Source organism: Nanorana parkeri, unplaced genomic scaffold, assembly GCF_000935625.1.
Source record: "Nanorana parkeri isolate BGI_ZX_2015 unplaced genomic scaffold, ASM93562v1 scaffold134, whole genome shotgun sequence".
Lineage (NCBI taxonomy): Eukaryota > Metazoa > Chordata > Amphibia > Anura > Dicroglossidae > Nanorana > Nanorana parkeri.
Window position 1 is genome coordinate 1,464,556 of NW_017306402.1, and position 20,797 is coordinate 1,485,352.

General features: G+C 41.6%; 1 protein-coding gene across 1 annotated transcript in view; it reads right to left on the bottom strand.

The window, feature by feature from the left end:
• Positions 1 to 9,981: 9,981 nt before the first annotated feature.
• LOC108784962 (potassium voltage-gated channel subfamily H member 8-like) overlaps positions 9,982 to 20,797 on the bottom strand; it is a 336,787-nt gene continuing 325,971 nt past the window's right edge. The window contains exons 13-15 of the mRNA XM_018553917.1: positions 11,995 to 12,101; positions 11,681 to 11,724; positions 9,982 to 10,952 (exon numbers count right to left, since the gene is read on the bottom strand). Coding sequence (XP_018409419.1) covers positions 10,203 to 10,952; positions 11,681 to 11,724; positions 11,995 to 12,101 — 901 coding nt within the window. The 3' untranslated portion in view covers positions 9,982 to 10,202. The remainder of the gene's footprint in view (positions 10,953 to 11,680; positions 11,725 to 11,994; positions 12,102 to 20,797) is intronic.

Consider the following 20,797-nt stretch of genomic DNA (forward strand, 5'->3'; position numbering starts at 1 on the left):
TGTGTATAATGTGTCAAATTGCATGAAAAACTCAGTCTTCCCCACTTTCTGTAGTGTTGACACAAGGAGAGGGGGGCCCAGGTCACACCAGCACCAGACCCAAAAGAGTTTGTGCAGGTTTAGTTCTGCCCACACAGAGAATGGCCTCCAGGGTAACCACTGATGCAGGGATTGAAGTCAGTGTGGAGAGGGGAAAAAATGTGATGTCCTTTTTTATTAATTCCGTTTTAGTCCTTTTTAAGTTGATGCTGACTTGTTTTTAAATGTTCAGCTCTAGAGTTTTCATCCATAACGTTGCTGCACAAACTTGGGGAAAAATAGGTCAGCAATGGCCGCTACCATATTTTTTTTTCCCCTTCATATTTCCTTTAAACCCAATTGAAGGAGCAGCAAAATAGTAGTGACCTGAATAGGAAGTCTGACAAATTCCTTCAATCTTCTGATGAATAAGTTTGGTAGCAGAGCTTTATACAAAGTAAGGTAGTGAATATAAAACCTTTTATGGGAATAACCCCAGAGTTCTAGTCAGACCACAATTTAAACTAGCAGTCAGTGCCCCCTACCGGACCACCCTGTGGAGATCCTCCGCTCTACTCAGTGAATGTTGTTTTGCTATATGTGTCCTAGTGCAGGTGTTGTCATAGCTCACACTTTCAAAGTGAATCTGTACTGTTCCCATGCAGAGTGAGTATGTGCTGCTGGAGCGGGGTGATTAAAGCAAACCTGTTGCCTTGCCCTACAAATGGTAGGGATTGTTTGGAAACAATTTTCACAGATTAAGGAGTACTGGTATGAAATGTACCTATAATAAGGGATACCCAATATAACATCACACATATCAAAAGGTATAGAGTAATGAAGGCACACACTTGAATAAACCAGATTAACACTGCCCTGCATTCTGCTAGACTAAGGTACATGCCAGCTTACAGTCACAAACTGGGCTAAATTGCATTATGAGAAGGGCAAGGCTACTGAGGTCTAGCTGAAAAACAGTGTATACTATAGTCAGGACCACAGTGGAAGGACACACCCTTGTCTATTTACACTGGTACAAGTAATAAAGAAAAAGACTCAGACTGGGAAATCCAATAGCACAAGTTAAAATGTACCTTGCTTTTACAAGAATTTTTGCAGTACACCACCTGCTGGATTATTTTACTTGAAGAAGGAACAGATTTTTTTTATTTCTTTAACCCACATAAAGAAACCGAGACAGGTTGGCTAAAGCATTGGAAAGTTATTGTTAATTCAATTATGCAAAGGTATGCAACTCAACAATACTCATAAGGCTGGCTGGGGATTTAATTTTCCTCTGATGCCCCTGAGTTGTCCTCATGCTCAAAATCTTCAATGTTATATTTTATTGTACGGGGTAGACAGCTGTTACAACTATATGTCCCTAAAGTTTAAAGCAGAACTCTGGGGAACATTATTATTAATTGCAGAGGTGCTACCTCGTTTTGGTATAGGGAGGAAAATAAAGTTATATCCAATACTTGGAGCCAGCTGGCTGTGACAGTGCTACCTCCGACCTGTCTCCTTGTCTGCTGCAGCAATGATATGTCCCTCGGCGTTCTCACGTCTTATACACTGTGTAAACAGCAAGGTGACCCATGAACCTTAAGGTACCCATACACCTTACAATTATCGCACGATTATTTTCGTACGATCGAACTGCTGTTCGATTTTTGTGCAACTGACCCATTATGCACAGAACATTGTGTGTTTTAATTAGCGTTCGTTAGCAATATCACTTTGCCGAACTTCGTCGATTGACGGAAAAGATTTTCGTTTGCGCATGAGCAGTGTTCTTGTTGCAATTTTTTTTTCGTAAAAGAACATCACTAATCCATCGAATTTCGTATGATGTGATAAAAGTTTTCTAGCCTGCTGGAAAGACAAAAGTCGAACGGTTGCACAGTAATTGCGGTTGTGCACTTCCCATCAACTGTGCAATTATCATATGAAAACGTGATCGCAGATGAAAAGCTTGCGATAATCGTAAGGTGTACGGGCACCCATAGACTGCTATATGTGGAGGGGGAGAGAGGCTGGAAGGAGTGGCCTAAGAGCAATCCAGCTGCAAAGATCAGGAGAGTATTACTTTAGTTTACTCCCAGGACCAAAACAAGCACTTAACCTTTGCTACCCTTGCACTGCAAGGGTTAATAATAATTTTACCCTGATTTCTTTTTTTAAACACGTGCCTTCTAGCAACTAAAGTGCAGTATATAAGAGCCAAATGGTTACAATCTACTCCATCAGATGTGCAATATCCATGTCCTGTTGTGCATCATTTGATGTAGAAAAACTGAATGCAGAGAACAGTGCTGCTAAAACTATTTAAATATTGTTTGATTTGTATTTATTATTTGGTAATCTCAAGCACCTAATTTCAGAACAGTGTTTTATAGTGAAGAGGGGACATTGAAATTGTGTAATGTGGATTATTATTTTTTATATCAACTAAAATTGCGTTCCTGTTCTTGAAATTGCCATTTCCGCTAGAATAATGACTTGAGATATGTTGTCTGAAATAAGAGACGTAAAACAAGATTCTAAAGATATACCGGAGTGTCATCAAGTGTGAAAAAAACTGCTTATGATTTGTAAATGGTTTTCATATAAAGCTTTTGATCATTAATTCTCAGCTGAGATTGAAGTGGCCTAATCACTAAACTGGGCATTCTGTCCTATTGAATATGCTCAGTCCTGACAGCACTGGCAATATGCAATAAAAGTCTAAGTGAGTCAGCAAATGATGCTCTTGTTGGCAAGGACAAACCGTTCTATACTGGCGGATTAAAATGCATAAAACAAATATTACTATTTCACTATCCCTGTCAGGAAACCCGTACGAAGTGGACGGCGTCTGCAATATATTGTGGCGCCAAACGGGCTATTTAAGCTCAGCCCCTCCATGTCTCCAGTGCTGAGTACTCTTCAGCTTTGTGCCTTGTATCCTGTGCCTGTTTCCTGTCGTGTTTCTTGTTGCTGACCCCGGCTTGCTCCTGACTCCTGACTTGCTGCTGATCTTCTGGTATCCTGACCCTGGCTTCTCTGACGATTCTTCTGCTTTGCCTGCACGTTACCAAACCCGGCCTGTGACCCGACTAAGAGTTTGTCTCTTGCTACACTACCTTCCTGCCTGCACGTTGCTGACCCAGTCTGCCTGACTTCGAGTATCTTCTGTCTGCCTCCTTGCTGTGCGTTTATACTGCATTGCACAGCAAAGTAGCTAACGGACTTAAACCTCACACCCAAGTCTTCATCCGGCACTCGTGCCCCGCTGTGCCCCATAGTTACATAGTTACATAGTATTTGGGGTTGAATAAAGACATACGTCCATCAAGTCCAACCCATATAGGTCCACGCATCATCTCATTCTTAGGGATACTGGTATCCCTGGATATTACGGTCCCTCAAGAAATTGTCCAAACGTTTCTTGAACAAATCTACACTCTTGGCTGAAATCACTGCCGATGGCAGTGAGTTCCAGACCTTAACCGCTCTTACTGTAAAGAACCCTCTTCGCCCATTATGCTGGAATTTTTTCTCCACCAACTTTAGGTGGTGGCCTCTAGTCTTTGTAATGGAGTTAATCTCAAACAGTTTGTTGCCAATGTTGCTGTCACTATTGAACATCTTGTACATGAAAATCATATCCCCCCTTAATCTTTAATTCCAGGATGTTTAAGGTCAGAAGCCTTGTCTCATAGCTCTGGTCCTCCATTCCCCTAATCAGATTTGTTGCCCTCCGCTGGACTCTCTCCAGTTCAAGGACATCCCTTCTCAGTACCGGGGACCAAAACTGGACCGCGTACTCCAGATGTGGCCGAACCAACGATCTATATAGAGGCAAAATTATAGACTTGTCCCTGCAATACATCCCCTTCTTAATACAGGACAAAACCCTGCTAGCTTTGTTTACCGCAGCTTGGCACTGCAAGCTACCATTCAGTTTGTGGTCTACAATGACCCCCAAATCTTTTTCTATTTCTGACTTCCCTAGAGCCCCAGAGTAACTGTATTCACTATCAGGCTTTCTGGGACCAGATTTGCAAGAGAGAGGCCGTCCTCGTCATCTCAAGTTCCATCAGGTACGTGACAATCCCATTATAGGGGGTGGGGGTGAGAGCGCCACGGTTCAGTTCTGAGGTGGTCTAGGCTAGGCATTTGCCTTCTGTAGTTAAGTTTAAAAGTCCCCACACACCTTACGATAATGGTACGATAATCGCGGGAAATCCCGCAATATTCACCTCTGTAGCTGTAAGCATTGTGGAAAAAGTAATATTCAAAGTTCATGAGAGGCACAGAAAATCTAAGTGTTTTCCTTATTTTCTTTTGTCTCAGAATATTGTCAGCCTGCCAGCCCTGTAATCTGAATGAACAGCAAATGTTTCTAAACTGTTCGAAATTGATACTCAACTGTAAAGTCTCTGTTGTGATCTTTAAGGACATTTTGGGATTACTTTGCAGTACAAGCAGCTAGAGAGGTCAGTGATGGCTTGTTTTAAAGCTCTTTTACTGCTTGTTAAGATTCTGTAAATAGTTTAATGCTCATAGGACACTTAAAACCAACTCTACTTTTTTGGCCACATCTACGATGTCTTTCCTAGGGCTATGTTGGTTTTCTGTGCCCCTGTCTATGACTGCTGGCTTCAAGCACTTCATTTTTTATACCTATATACATTCTGGCATTACCCAGTACTATACAGTTTGTTCCATTCAAGTATTGCTCTCTCTCTGTTAGACTTTTGTAGCCTCAGAGAAACAAAGAAACATGAGAGGGAAATGCATAGTGCATAATCTTGTAACAAGTCATCTGTGCTGTCACAGTGAGAAGCTGCAGGAAAAGTCTGCTTGGGTAACAGAATATATAAAATTCACATTGAAAGTAAATGGAGTGGACTTTCTGATTACATTACAGTAGTAGGTGTTCCTGAATAGTATTATACATTCACTAAACCTTGTCTGAAGTAGTTCTTTACAATGAACATCTCGGTAAGTTACTTAGCTTGTCTATATTGTGTTTCTCAAATTGTCACATGTGTGCCCATCTGCGTACGTTGTCCAACTGATACTTTGGCCTTTCACGTTCAGTACAGAGTAGTTCTTGGAATTAATAAATATGCAACATATAGAGTTCAATCATTTATAAAGACAGGAGGCGATTCTTAGAAATACATACACACATTAAGAGGGCAAGGACAACAAAGTACAGACCTTTTAGTGTCTTTTACATAAACTAGCACATAAACGGGATACTTGGCAAACATCTGTTGTTAAACGGTGTACATAAAAGTATATAGCTGAGAAACACTGCTAGAAGCAATTACAGCATTGATCATGTAACCTGCAACAAAGCGTATTGTAAGAGCGTTAAACGGGTTATGTTGCAGTGACTGTATACAAATATACTTTGAGGAATGGTGTAATTAAAATCCAAATGAGCTTGGCAGCTCCCCAGACCTTACACCTTCAAAGAGGATATTTGTTAAACAAGTCTGATGTCTTCACATTACTGTGTGTCCTGTCAACCTCTCAGCTCTCCGGGAGATATGCATTAAAACAAATTGAGAAGGAGAGGCAGCAAAGCCTTTGGCCTTAGGGAAAATTTCTAAGTCGTCTTAACCCCATTCTTTTTAATGACAGCATTCAATTGGATGTCTTATTGTGAGTTCAGTTTAGCTAACTGCAGCTCAGCTGCAACTCTTTACTTGGATGTGTGAAATTGTTTCTGGATTTAAAGTTGAAAAATCTGCGCAAGACTGTATGACACGGTCAATGTAAGAAGACCTATGATAAGGATCCTTAAAACAGCAGTACAGCCAACCCTTTTGTTTTGGCTTTACTTATCTTCTGGGTCACAGGGGGTACATTTTCTAATATACTCCTGTGACCCAAAGTCAGCAGATAGCTAATGTCTGTTATCTGCTGACAGTGCAGAACCATGCTGCAGCTGGGAAGGATCCCAATGATATTGTCATTATCCACCTAGGTTGGCTATGCCACTCTAAAGCCAAAGTCATCCATGCCCACCCTCTCCCCTGTCTGTCCCTCCAATGAATGCCAGAGGAATAGAGAGGGAAGGGGGATTCCTGTGGGAAACAGGGAATGACAGTCACTGCTTTCCACAGGTGGAAGATACCACGAGTAGGGCATTCTGGGGTTACATGATCATTCAGCTCTTGATCTGTGACAGTTGTGTCCCACAGCATCTCTAAGTAGCAAGGATAGTGTATGTTAGCCTCCCCACACTTCTTTAATAACTGTAATACCTAATAGTATACATTTTCTATTTATTAACCTGAAGCTCTGGATCTAGAGAGAAAAAACATGTAGTGCAATACAGGTTAAACCAGGGGCGCCCACAATTTTTCGTCTGGAGATCTACTTTACAAATGATGAGCTCAATGAGATCTACCAACGAAAAAACACCTGCATTAAGGGGCGGGAGGGGGCGTGGCGGTGCATTGAAGTCAAAGTCCTACACAGAGGACCGGTACCTATCAATGAGATGTGCTGACCCTCTGCCGCTCGGCCACACACATAGGGGCTCAGCTTCTCCCACTGATTCCCCCCCGTTCTCCCGGGCAGAGTCAGAGGGGGATCCGACATGAAGCACTTCAGCAGTGGGTGGGGGCGGAGCCGCTGTCACAGAACTAAGGCCGAGCGGTGAGGGGAGAGAGAGGCGCCAGCTGTCAGATCCAGACCGAGCGTCTCACTCTCCTCACCCCTCGGCATTAGTTCTGTGACAGTAGCTCCGCCCTCCCCCGCCACCGGTTCCTTCACTTCTTCTCGGATCCGCGCTGCAGCGGGGATCCAGGGAAACACCACCGGCGGGAGGAGTGGACATCGCGATCTACCAGGGATCGCTACGTGATCGACCGGTAGATCGCGATCGACCTTATGGGCACCCCTGGGTTAAACTGTTGTGTTTGTGTTTTAAGATCAAGAAAACTATAATTGATATTTCAATGCAGGTGAATTCTGGCAAGTTGAATCATCCTCTAGCTTCTTAAAGCTGAACTCCAAGCAAATATAAAATACACACATAAATGCAGCCCTGTATTCATGAATACATCATTAAATGTCTTTTTCTTTTAATGTGAGCAGTACAAGTAACTAAATTTGGCTTGGTATTAGCCTTTTGCAATCCCCTTACAGCAGCATTCAGCCAGATGCAAGGAAAAAGGAGCCAATCAGTTGTACTGTAGTGCAAGGAGCATGCTGATAACAGGTGAAAGCAAAGTGACCAAGAGATGAGTTCATAAATGCTCTTTCTTCTTTCACTGTCCAGTCACAGGTTGGGGGAGGGACACAACCTGTAAGTGTTATCTGCAACAGAGAGAGAACAGGTCTCCTGCCCTGCTAGAAGGGGCTGTGATAATCTCAGAAATGCATATACAGATATATAAGTCCTTTGGCAAGTAAAACAGATCTCATATATGTATTTCATCTATGTGTTTAGCTATTGACTTGGAGTTTAACTTTAAACATCATGGGGATATCGGAATCTGCGTCCCTGCACCTGGGTTCCCAGCTACTCCCAACGTATGAAGCTATAACAATGGGATTACACTCTTCTTTAAGCTCAGCCCCACTGACTTTTTTTTTTTCAGTTAAGGCTGGGTTCCCACCTAGGCGTATCGAATGTGCGCGTTTGTCGCGCATTTCGTGACGCACGTTTTTACCGCGGTTCGCGGTAAAAAAACGCACGACAAACGTGCGTTTCCGTGGGCTACCTGGATGTATCGCAATGGAAATGCGCGACAAAAACGCCCCAAAGAAGCTCCTGTACTTCTTTGGGCATAGGACGTTTTGTAGCGCCTTCATACGGCCTGTAATACGCCCAGGTGTGAACCATACCCATAGGACATAATGGGATTTCGGTGTTTGAGCGTTTTGCAGAGCGTTCAAACGCGCTACAAAACGCCCAGGTGTGAACAAGGCCTTAAGGTGCAGAAGCATTAACATTTAGTATTTGAATGAGATTCTTCTGTCGGATTTTAGTCATTGTCTTTGTCCCAGATTTTACTTCCTGTTCTGTTCAAAACTCATCATTTGGACAAGGAGTCAGGAGAAATCTGCCTAATGGCAACACAGACAGCAATCAAATTCTGAAAGAGGTTGTAACCCTTAGCCCACTCTACTAGAAAATGTCTAACATTCATCAGATAGGGAGGGAGAGAGGAGAAACTCCAACAGGGAAAGAGAGAACTAAAGAGTAGCAGATCTGCAAACTGTTCCCCACTCTATCTATATAGTTTTGGCTGCAGTTGGATATTAATGGTTTTACATTAGACAGAATGCATTAGACTATGACAGACAAAAGATCTGGGCACTGAGATCTTGCTAACCAGTCCCGGAGGGACATAGGATGCCAGTTGCAGACGCATCCACTGTCATATATCCAAAGCTAAAATATCCGTTTGGGGCAGATCTACCTTTTAAGTGCTAAAACCAAAAGTTTTGTATAGAATTTGGAAGAGTTAATATATGTCTGGGTTTTATTGCTGTCTGTGTCCTCAGTAGGAATATTAACCCTAGTAATCACATATATTACAACTGGGAAACCTTTATGCTGGTGACAATTGTCTAAGTGGGGGATTTAACCTTGCTTGGAAGAGAATTCCTCTTACTTCCTGTTGTGTCTCTGGAGTAGGAAGTGTGTGAAAATCTTCCTGATGGGACACATGGTGCGTGGGCCTTCATAAACCAGCTGCCGCATATATGCTTCGCTTTGTTTTTCTGGGGCTTGCTCAATCAGCACCCCCAGCACTGTGACCGAGCAGGCACCAACAGCTCACAATCAAATACCGGGAGACGGTAGGACAGGCTCCAGATTACATCATAAATGCATAGCCGATCACAGTGATTGAATAAACTGGAGCCCCTCCTACTGGCCTCTGGCATCACGGCCCAGTTAAATGGCCAGCTCCTGCCAGTGGTGAGGGCTTAATATTCCCTACTCTGTGCAAAACAACAACATTAAAACAGATTACACTTTACATACACTTTAACGTATGTAAAGGCTGACTGCACCAAAGGCTTTTTTAATTGCAGCATTGAGAGTATCACTGGATAACTGATACATATGTTGATGGTATATAAACACAGTATATAACTGCATAATAAAATATCAGTGGAAATACTTCAGCTGGCTGTCCGGATGTTGCACAGTTGTTTCATGCAAACAGGAACACACGGCAATACCCTCTCTGTGTAAGATGTAATATATAAATTATATCATAAAAATCATTTTTTTCTCTATTCATAATTGTCAAACAATAAATTATTTTTAATATATTATCTTTATTAAAGCAAAATAAATAGATTCTTCCAGTTGCTCAGATACACCTTCTCCCAGAAAATGCTCCATGCGTTGCACAGCATGCACTTTTAATTTGATCCCTTTTTTGTACGTATTTCCCTGCCAGAGGGCCCATCAACACAGCAGAAGAATGTGCTTATATGTCCCCTCTAGCAATTAAAGGGCTTAAATAAATTTCTCTGCTTTAGAATGACAAAGAAAACCAAAACAAAAGTTTAGTATAAACCTTCAAGTAGCAAATATAGAAAAATAAGGTCCTTTTTTTTTACTCAAAAAAGAAAGAAAAAAGTTTAAACCATCCAGAAATGTTCCCTTTTAAAATATTTGGCTCAAACTTGTATTCTGTGTTCTAATCAATGTTTAAATGAAAATCATGCTATAAGAAACTATTAGTTCCATGCCGTAAATCTTCTGAAAATCACACAATACCTTTTGTTCCCTTTATCATTTGTGTACTAGATCTGGCCTGCATCATAAACCATAGATTTAAGTCCTTAGCTAGCAAGCTCTATAAACTAACTTGTAACGCTTCCTAAGTTTAGTAGGTCTGCCTAGAGTTGAGGAACAATCTGACTGTAAACGGTACCAGCCCAATGCACCCTCACTTCAAACGGTTTATTTTTTTCTCATGTAAAGTATGTTTTTTGCAAGAAAAAAGAAATGTTGAAGTAATATTGATTGTGTCTCCTGTTGCCCAATTAGCAGCGTTGTGGCAATGAGAAAGAAAACTGGCAGTATTTAGACATTCTGTTGTCATCAAAATAGTTTTATCCTACAGTAGCTTGGTCAAGCCTTGGAGAGGTACACTTTGGTAAACATCTCCATGGTCAGTGCTTTGGCTTCACCATGGCTTTTTTCCCGCCTACACGTTGGTACCTTCATCATCTATAAACCTTATGATGTCTCCTTGGGAATCTCCAGATGAACTACGGACCAACTCCAAAGCATCAGGAGATGTCTCTCTATAGTCTCTTGACATCAATCCCAATAGGTCAACCACTCTATCCTTTATTGGGTCAGCATCTTGAGGGCTACACAATGATCTCCTGGATGTGAAATTTGGGCTGGACTTCTGTACTTCATTCTGTTTGTTAGATGACTGGTGAGCAGCCATTACCGGGGATGAAGTGCTATGGGATACCTGGCTCACGTGGTTCATTTGTATTTGGGGAAAATGGCTATGACATGGGGATAGAGGCTGGTTCAGGGTCAGAGGACCACAGCTCCTAAGCTGTCTGTGGTGGGGACATGAATGTCTAAGGAATGAATCCAGAGAAAGTGCAGGATGAACGTTCTTTCTGCACAAATTCTCTGGCTGAACAGCCTGAGGTGGCTGGGGTAAGGCCTCCATCCATGCTGTGTCAGATGGTGCTCCATCTACTCTTGTCTGACCAGGACAGGATGATCCAACAAGGCTTGGAATGGTAACTTGGGACTGCTGTCCACTACAAAAACCACTGCTGTTACTGTAGGTGTTATTGAGGCTAGGAGTGAGAAGACCCGCTGCGGGAGATGTTACAAAGTTCTGGTTGAGGAGCACAGGCCTCATAAGCTGTAGCATCTCATTCAGGTCCTTGCTCAGTTGGGTAACTTGTTGAGAAAGGGCAGTCATCTGAGGGTGAAAAATAAAGATAATTACATAAAGAGCCAATAAAAGACACATTGCAACAGCGAGTACCTACAATTGAATTTCACTGAAAGATATCATCAAGATATAATCAACACCATAAATGGTATTGTAATTTGTTCCTATTATGGCACTGTATTCAGTGATCTTAGCAGGGCATCAAGAGGGGTCACTACCGTAAGGTACCCTATATCTCAAACTGTGTCTTGCCTGGATTTCTCTTATATCCAAGGTGAAAGGTAGAAGTAAATGCAGGATCTCTGTGCCCTCTAATTAAGTAGATTTGTGATAGAGAGCCCTTGGGAAGCAGTGAAGTGAAAATAATGTTTAAACTTTAAAAAGAATAGAAAGTACTCTAAGTCAGTCCAATGTCAACAGCAGCAAGGACAGGGTATAAGATATTAATTCTTGCTATTAATTTTTGATTGTGATATTCGAATATTTGATTAAGATGAATGCGATTTTTATGTAAAATATTGGTTATTTTTGCAAACACCAAATGTATAAAAACAAGCACACAAGTATGCTAGAAATGGACATGATCCCATGCAAAAAGTGTTTTGTGTGGCACTGCTTCATATATTGTTTCAGAATGGTGTGGTGACCATGAACTGCTACATCATAAGGATTACAGACTGCTTATACAACAAACTATCTCCATTTAGCTATAATAACTGTTTAGGACTAAACAAATACCAATAAGAAGCCCTCACCTCCTGATTCAGTTTCACAATACTCTTCCTGGTTTCCACATTTTCTGTAAGGAAGAGATAATATATGATCGTTTCCACCATACACATTGCTCACCATATACTATTATTATAATATTATTCACAAGGGGATCATTATGTATTTTTTAAGTTTACTGCTTTAACTTAAATACAGTTTATTGTACTGTCTATCAAAAAAATTGTCTTTTTGTACTATTTTTCAATCTTCACATATTTGCAGACACAGATTTTAAAACCAAATCTTGAAAACGTAAGTCTGGGTTGGACAGTACATGCATATCGACTTAAAACCTTACCTGAGTTGGAACATCTAGGTGAGTTTTCTTGGCTTAGTGGTTTGGTATTAAAGTCGAAGGTCTGAGTAGTAGGTGAGCTGCACTCAGTCTCTATGCCATCTACAAACCTGAAGAAGCAGAGAGTCAATCAATGAATGTTTTCATGTACAGCCTCTTTACTCCAATAAGTAAGTGTTTGTCTTTTTAACGATATTTCAAATGGTAGTAGACAAGTACACAATACTACTAGCACACCTTTAAAATGCTTCAAACAGAATGCCTAAAAGCAAGCACCATATAACACATTTTGAGTAAAATGTTCTACTAATTTGTAATTCTGCACATCCCCTCTTGTGATTTGCACACCTCTGCACTCCGTATAACCTGGAATATCACCTTGCTACTTCTTGGATCTGCTTTACTGCTTCCTAAGTCCTCTCCATGATCTTAGGGCAGGGGTCATTACGAAGATTCATTTTTTTTTAAACTGCAGGCAGGGATGTAATATGATAAGCAGCATAGATAAACCAGGAAATAACGCTGTCACCTTCCTGGCTGTACAGTTTTTGGGAGATCTGCTTCCCCTTCATCAGTACTGTACACTGTGGGGAAAATGGAACAGCTCCATTACAGCAGACTGGCTTGTCCTGCCCCCCACCCCCCCAACAATCTGACATATCACATATTCACTACACAATATATGGTTTTGCAGAAAAAGTGATTATGTTGACAACAACCTTTAGAAACATCCAAATATATCACTTTAAAATCTTTTATGAAGCTAATTCTCAGCAAGTGAGGAGCTTGTGTTTTCCACAGTTCCTGATTTTCTTGTAAAGACTATTTGGGGTCTAGCCAGTTAACGTAAGCAGTCTTGAACAAGATCACCTAATACCCATTGATGAACTAGAACCTGAAATGTAGAAAATGATTGTGTATCTCATTTGGGAACAGTAGAACTACTCAAAACCAGTCTGTATACCAGAGCATATTTGGCTATATATACCAAGGGTAGGACATTTTGGTCTTCCAGCTGTGGTGGAACTACAGATCACATGAGGCATTGCAAGACAGACATCCACAGACATGACTCCCAGAGGCAAGTGCCTGAAGGGATTTGTAGTTTCACCACATCTGGAGGGCCGAAGTTTGCCTACCATGCTATATGCTATACTCCGTATGGTCAAATACAGGTCTCCTGATCTTGAGCCAACTCTTGATCTGACACCAGAGCATTCTAATCTTATATTGAATGGCTTAAAGTGAAAGTAAAACTAAGGACAAAAAAAAACAAAAAAACAGGCCCACTTCCCCAGGAGCTTTTAGCTATAATGTGCTAGTATGCATAGCATATTAGCACATTATGGCAGATGTACCTGCCAAACCAATCCCTTACAGCGATGCACTTCTTCCTCATCTGCGTTTCTATCTTCTCCCCTGGACTTATTTCAGGTTTTAAGTTTTAGGCCGATTGATTGGCCGGGCCCTATTGAAATAACTCCCATGCATGCACACGGGATCTCTGCAAGCCAGGTCTGTGCACTGAGCTGTGCATGCGCTGCTCAGCGTACAGAAGAAAAAAATGCTGAATGGTACAAAGAAGCTTTAGAAAAAAGAAAGCCAGCCAATCAGCAATGTTTTAAACTTTACTTTCACTTTACTTTAGTGCATAACACGTAAAACCTTTGAAGAACACAGCTCCGCATCCCAATTGCACTTTTGTAGGTGTAGTTTTTTTTAATGAAAACGGAGGCTTAAACAGTAGGCACAATAAAACACATTTATTCTGTGATATTCATTGGGCAATAGTTTGAGTCGCATTATACGCTTACAGTGTACAAAGTCTGATGGGATTATTTTCAGTGACATTGGAGGATGTAAACATTGTATTTGGGCCCCCTATTCTATATTTCCCATAGGACTTTAAAGGTTGTGTTTGGCCTGTATCTGTGATAACTTCCACACTAACAGTCTTCTTTGCCATACCCGTAATGAGTTCAGAAATTATTTTGCAAATGTCCTATATAATTTGGCTTTCCACATGCTACTGCACTTTGAAGAAACTACAGAAATTGCTTTAACAAGAGCATTTAACATGACTGTCTTTCAGTACATCTGCACTGCATATATTTAAAGGATAAAGAAACAATGATCAGACTTAGGGTTACAGCAAAAACATAACATTACAAAAATATAACACTTCCCTGGAATTTAAGAACAGAAATAAAAATTGGTGGATAAGGAATAAAAAGAATAAAGCAAATCATTCCAGTTTTGGAAAGTTAACATGTATTAGCCATGTGAAAAGCTTTTTCTAGGTCTTAATCTATGCCTAGATTGACCTCATATATTTTTATTTATGTACAGTATCTGCTGACCCAAATTCAGTGCCCATAATAGCAATATGAAAGGTAACCTAAGTCACTAAGTGGGTTATTTAAAGTTCTACATTCACACAGCTGTGGAGTCATGTTCGGTTTGAAGAATATCAGCTGCTCCTGACATACAAGTCAATAGAGTCCATCAAAGTATCAATTTACTAAAATGTTCATAAAAGTGCCAGATTTTAACTAGTTTGCTACAAGGTTATTGATATATTAGTAAAGCTAGAGTGTTGAATTCCGCTAGAGTAAAACTGGGTAGAGTATGGTTTGGAAACTCATCCACTCAATCCAGAAAAAGAGAATCCAGGACATTCATGGCAAATTATACATATGATGAAGGTTAAAGAAGTGAAGTTAGGTGGTTAAGTACGCTGTATATGAGAATTGATTACCTGTCGCACATGTGGTTTATTGTATGATGTGCTCCTATGGCTATATGGGCACAACAATCAGAATGTTGAAGGAACACATTCAAGAAGTCAATTGAGACAAGAATAGGACATGCACAATTTATTTTTAAAGTCTGTAGTATGCTCTCTGGCTATGAACGACTTTGCTTCAGAGTGGCTTGGATTAGGCTTTAAAGACATGCTTACAGCTGTACCCAGAGTTTATAATGGTACACTCCAATCAAAGTTGAAAATTAATCTTTAGGATACACACAGTGCACACAGTCTACATGCTCAGTACTTTAGATTTTTTATCTTGGCATTGTATAGTACACTTTTCCTTAAAGGAGAACTATGAGGTGAGTGCTTCTCACTCACCTCATAGTTCTAGCCGACCTGTGACAATGAGACTGTCACAGGTCGGCTCAGTAGATCGGGAGGTGAGCGAACACATACCGGGTTCGCTCACCTCTCGATCCTGTCACGGCTCTCTGCCGTGACAGGGGGAGGGGCTGGACTCCCCTCTCCGATCTGCCAGCGCTGACTGGCGGAACGGACGGGGGAGGGGGCGGGTACAGCTGGCTCTGCCTCTAGATAGGCAGAGCCAGCTGTCACTCACGCAGCTGGGCGGATCCCGTCGTCTAAGTCGGGATCCGCTCCAGCTGCGGCGTCTCAGTATACCGCGAGCTGTAGCTCGCGGTATACTGAGCTTAGGGTAACGGGAGGACGCTAGTTTGTGTACTCTCGTTACCCTAAGGAGAACTATGGGGAAAAACACTGACCCCATAGTTCTCCTTTAATGTTGGCAGCATGGTGATCTTAGAACATGTATTTGTGATGTATCAGAGGAATTCCCTTGCTGCAGTCTCCTTACCTCCTCTTACATACAGACATAAATAAAATGTCAAAACTAAAAAAATTCTTGTAGCCAGCAGTGAGATTCAAACCTGCCTTGGAAGTTTGAATGTGTCTGGTGAGTGCACGAGAGAGAAGTGACACAGCACTTCAGAAGTGCACTCCCGCTGACCCTTTGATGAGCAGTTTTAGGGCCTGTGTCAATGGGCTTTTATTCACTTCAAACATACTTTGTCTTCCCACACAATCTATGGCAATCCAAAACCCACTTTCACTAGGTTAAATACAGGTCAGAAGGAGGTCAACTAAAGGTCAATGCATTCTGAGTAATCTCAGAAGCGTGTCAAACTCATGCCATAGATTTAAGCCCAAAACCCATGGCACAGGCCCTTAAAGCCACACTCTGAGCAAAATGATAATTTACACACTACATTGGGTGTGTAACTTATCATTAAAAAGCTGGGTGTTATGTGCAGAGGCCTCCCGCAAAGTATACAAAATCTTACCTTGCAGCATGCCATCTCTGCACACAAAGCCAAGCCTCCCGGCAGGCACTGAGAAGAGAGAGAAATGTGACTAGAGCAGTACATTGCTCCAGTCCAATCACCTACCCCTCCTCACTATCATCCATTCATAAAATGTTTTTTTTAAAGAATATAAGACATTCTGTGATTGGGGGAGGATAAATTATGTCACATCCCTACACCTCCTCTCCTCTCCAATCACAGAATGTCTTGTATTCTTTGAAAAAATACATTTTGTGAGTGGACAATTGTGAGGAGGGACGGGTGATGAGACCGGAGCAAGCTGGGAGTTATGCGCAGGAGATGACATGTTGCAAGCTAAGATTTTTATATTTTGCAGCAGCCCTCCACGCAGCTTTTCAATGACATATTTATACATCCAGTGCAGTGTGTAAATTGTCTTTTTGCCCAGAGCGTGGCTTTAAAATCAACACTCATGTTCTAATCTGACTGTACAATCTCCTTTAGATCTACCAACAATTATGTAGTGCAGGAGCCTGCATGATTAGATGCAGGTTGGCTGGTTTATGTGAGCCCTCATATTGCAATACAAAGATTGTACGGTTACATTGTACGATGAGCTTTAGACCTAGTTTCAGTGGATATTATTATTATTAGCTTACTGATTGGTTTAATTTGCTCTCCGTTATTGTTTATCCCTTTTGTTACAATAAATATGGCAGAACTATTACACTATACCAGTAAGCTTCAGTCAGTTCCAGGTTATAGAGTGATTATTCAACCTATACCACAGGAAGCTGAAAAAGATGGCCAATGCTAATTTCGAGATCCAAATTACAAAGCCAAGTTTCTATGGTAATTCCTGACCTCCAAACCTGTTGCTTACCTCATCATTTCCCATATTCTAGTTTTCATGCACAACTAAACCAGTGCATGCTTTATTTTATTTTGGGGGTGTTCATCATTTATTGTTTCATGGTGATGACCATCTTTCCTATGTTATGGCTCAGTAACAAACTGCAAAATAAGGCAATCACATACAGATTACTCTCATTTGGATAACGCAGCTTGAATTTTTCCAATACTGGAAATGCTCAGTCTGTGTTTACTTACATAATGATTTTCTCTTTGGTAGTTATGGAAACCACCCACAATGAGTTCTGTCTTACTCTGCTGCTTGAGTAATTAGAGTTTATGGTGTTCTATTGAGTAATTAGACAGCCATAAAATATTGTATATTCAGAAGTCAAACTGAAATTGTATGAATAGAACAGAATAATCAGTCTGGAACTTCCTTGTGAAAGTAGCACTTTGCTTCTAAAGGTTTTTACAATGTTTCATAAAAACATTGGAGTATAAAACCTGCATGTGTATTTTGCCTACGTTTAGTTTTTCATCTGTATTAAAAATGAAGTGTAAATAAATAGTTCCTCCAATCTCTATGAGACTGTCCCAGGATTTGAACCAAATCCCAGGATCCTGTGGATCTACTCAATGTCCGGGGCTGAAACTGTTGCTTCATTGGATGCCTGTATCAAACCTGGACCATACAGGAGAGTGGGAAAATGTATCCCTTCAAGTTTCTGGTCATCACATTATACAGCTGCAAGTGAAGTCTAGATTCCTGCAGCATGCTCTAAGCCAGGGCTCAAAATTTCAAGTCCTGAGCTACTAGCCAGGCCTTAAGAGTTACTAGCCAGCAGTTGCCCCACCTAACCCTTACCCTGCCCCAGCCTATACTCCGCCCCTAAACACACCCTCTTAAATCATCTTATTATAATTCTTATCTTATGATAGTTGCCGCTTGTAAACGGCTGATTAGGGATTCCTGCTGCAGGAAAACACAAGTTCCTGACACTGGAATCTCTAATCCCACCTGAAATATACTGTAGGTGTGAATGGGGCCTAATATACACATACACTAAAGGTGTCCAAACACCTGCCGATTATCGTAAGGCAGGTGTATGGGCAGCGTGCGACCGCTTCTACTGTAAGGTCGTACGACTTTCGTCTTCCAAGCACACTGGAAAACCTGCCGAAAATCGTACGATTTTTGGAGGGTTGGTGGCGTGGTTGCAAGACGAATACCGCACTGGCCAGTGTGCGCAAGCGCACACTGCCCGCTCAGCACTTCAATCATTATTAACCCCCCCACACACATAAAATAATATATTACCCCTTATTAACCCCCCCCACATAAAATAATATAATCCCCCATTATTAACCCTCCCCCACACACATAAAATAATATACTTCCCCCTTATTAACCCCCACCCACATAAAATAATATAATCCCCCCTTATTAACCCCCCCACATAAAATAATATAATCCCCCTTATTAACCCCACCCACACATAAAACAATATACTCCCCCTTATTAACCCCCTCACATAAAATAATTTAATCTCTGCGGCAGACCTCACTAATCACCCCCGGATAACTAGGGATCGATCCTCCTCACATACATCCTTTCTTTCGGCTGGGGCTCAGAACTGTCAGAGCTCAGGCCGAAGGAAGCCGGAGCTGACAGTAGCTGCTCTGCGGTCTGCATCCGACACAGATGCAGACCGTGGAGCTGCTCCCGCAAGTCAGGTACGCGGTCTTCGACCATGTGCCTGACATGTCAGCTGGCTGCGGGCCACATAGTACTGGCTCGCTGGCCGGAGTTGGCCTGCAGACCGGTACTTGGAGACCCAAATTTCCACTCGCCCTCACTATTTTTTTACTCACCAAATGCGAGCAGGCGAGTGGAAATTTTGAGCTCTGCTCTAAGCCATCCACACTGCTGGTCTGAGGTCTGAAGGGATTGTGGAGGGGGAAGTGATGGGGTTGTCCTGAGGTCTGGAGGGGCCCTAAAATAGAAGGGGTCTGATCTGGGATTTGATTGTAAGTCAGGGGGTCTGATGTGGGGTCTGAGTATAAAGGGGGGTCTGAGTGTGAAGGGGGATCTAATCTGGGTTCGGAGTTTAAAGGGGGGGGGGGTCTGATCTGGAGTCTGAGTGTAAAAGAAGGTCTGATCTGGGGTCTAAAGTAGAGTTAAAGGGGGGGCTGATTTTGCTAATGTACTCCTCTGACCCAAAGTCAGCAGATAATGAGCTACTGCCCGCCATATGCACAGAGCCGTGCTGCACTCGGGAAAGATCCTGACAATATTATTAGGATCCACCCTGCTGCCTGATTGACAGCTAGCTCTGCCTCTCTAGAGCCAGAGCAACCTGTGCCCGCCCCCTCCCCTGTCTGTCTGACAGTTACTGCTCTCTGCAAGTAGCTAAAGAGCCGGTGTGTCTGCAGTGTCACACACCGGATCAAACTATTGGGAAGAGTACATTTTAATAAGGAGGAACCTATTAACGTCCTTTCCAGAGACTGGCAGTATCCCCTTTCAAACGAGGAACAGCAGTAGTGGTGCTTGCTTAAGCGAGGTTTTCAAAAAATTTCTTTAGCAAGCAGTGCCCAGGGGTGCCTTCCAGTAGCAGTTATAGGCAGTGCCGCAACCATATGATCTCTAATTATATGGGGTCAAGGACAGATGTTGACACCCTCAGAATGGATAACACCCTTGACTTTTGAATGGACCACTTTTAAACAAGGATGGACCACTGTCTAGGGCTTGACCGGTATGCACTTGAGCTGCAGGGTTTAGTGCAGTGGGGAAGAGGGGGTTGTAAGTGTAAAAAGACTACATCTGTCTCCATACACAGATGAACAGCTTACTTCTTTGCAAATGAAACAGTCCTGGATCAGCGAAGAGTACCAAGCCCCAGCTGCTAATACGATCGATTATTTTTTTGGTTTGAATCTGGCCCCAACAACATTATTATACCAATTGCATTCTGTTAAAAATGGCAATATACTGTGTATTAAATCTGTACAATTTTCCTGGCTTTAGTCTCAGAAAAAAAAAGATTTTCTTTATTTCAAGATTAAATCTGCCTGCTTTCTCCTTCTGAAATAGCATCCAATTAAAAATCATAACATACTGTGCATCAAATATGCACCATGTTTCAGTTTTTTGTCACATAGAAAAGACACTGTAGTTTTTAAATCTAGGATAAAAAAATGCCTGCTTTCTCCCTCTGAAATTGCAACCTAGTAAAAAGGTTTACATTCTGTGCACTGAATCTCTACAGTACTTCTGGCGTTTATCTCAGAAAACATACACTCTAATTTTTATGTCAGGATAACATCTGCCTGATGTGTCCCTCTGAAACTGTGGCCTAGTCAAAAGAATTATATACTGTGCTTTGGAAATGAGGCAACAAGAGCGCAAATCCTGGGAGGGTAAAAGGTGTAGCGATAACCAGTGTATATGTGTTGCAGGTAGAAAGGACAAAAAAGATTCTCAAAAAACGAATATACTGTGCTTTGAATCTGTACTAGATTTCTGACTTTTATCTCAGAAAATACAAACTCTAAATTTAATTTTACAAAAAAAACCTGCTGGGTCTTTTAATTTGAAATTACAGCTTATTAAAAAGGCTTACATACCGTGCATCAAATCTGTACTATATTTCCAACTGTATATAGGGTTATGTGGGAGTACTAGTGCAGACAAGAAAACAGACAACCTTATGCATAATGTATAAAATTATAAGACCCACACCGCTTTCAAGTGATGTCATATATTGGTTAGGGAGACCTTCACATTGGAAAAAGTTACATCACCTCTGTCATGGTATTGGTCACATAATGAGAGAAGGTGTTTAAAGAA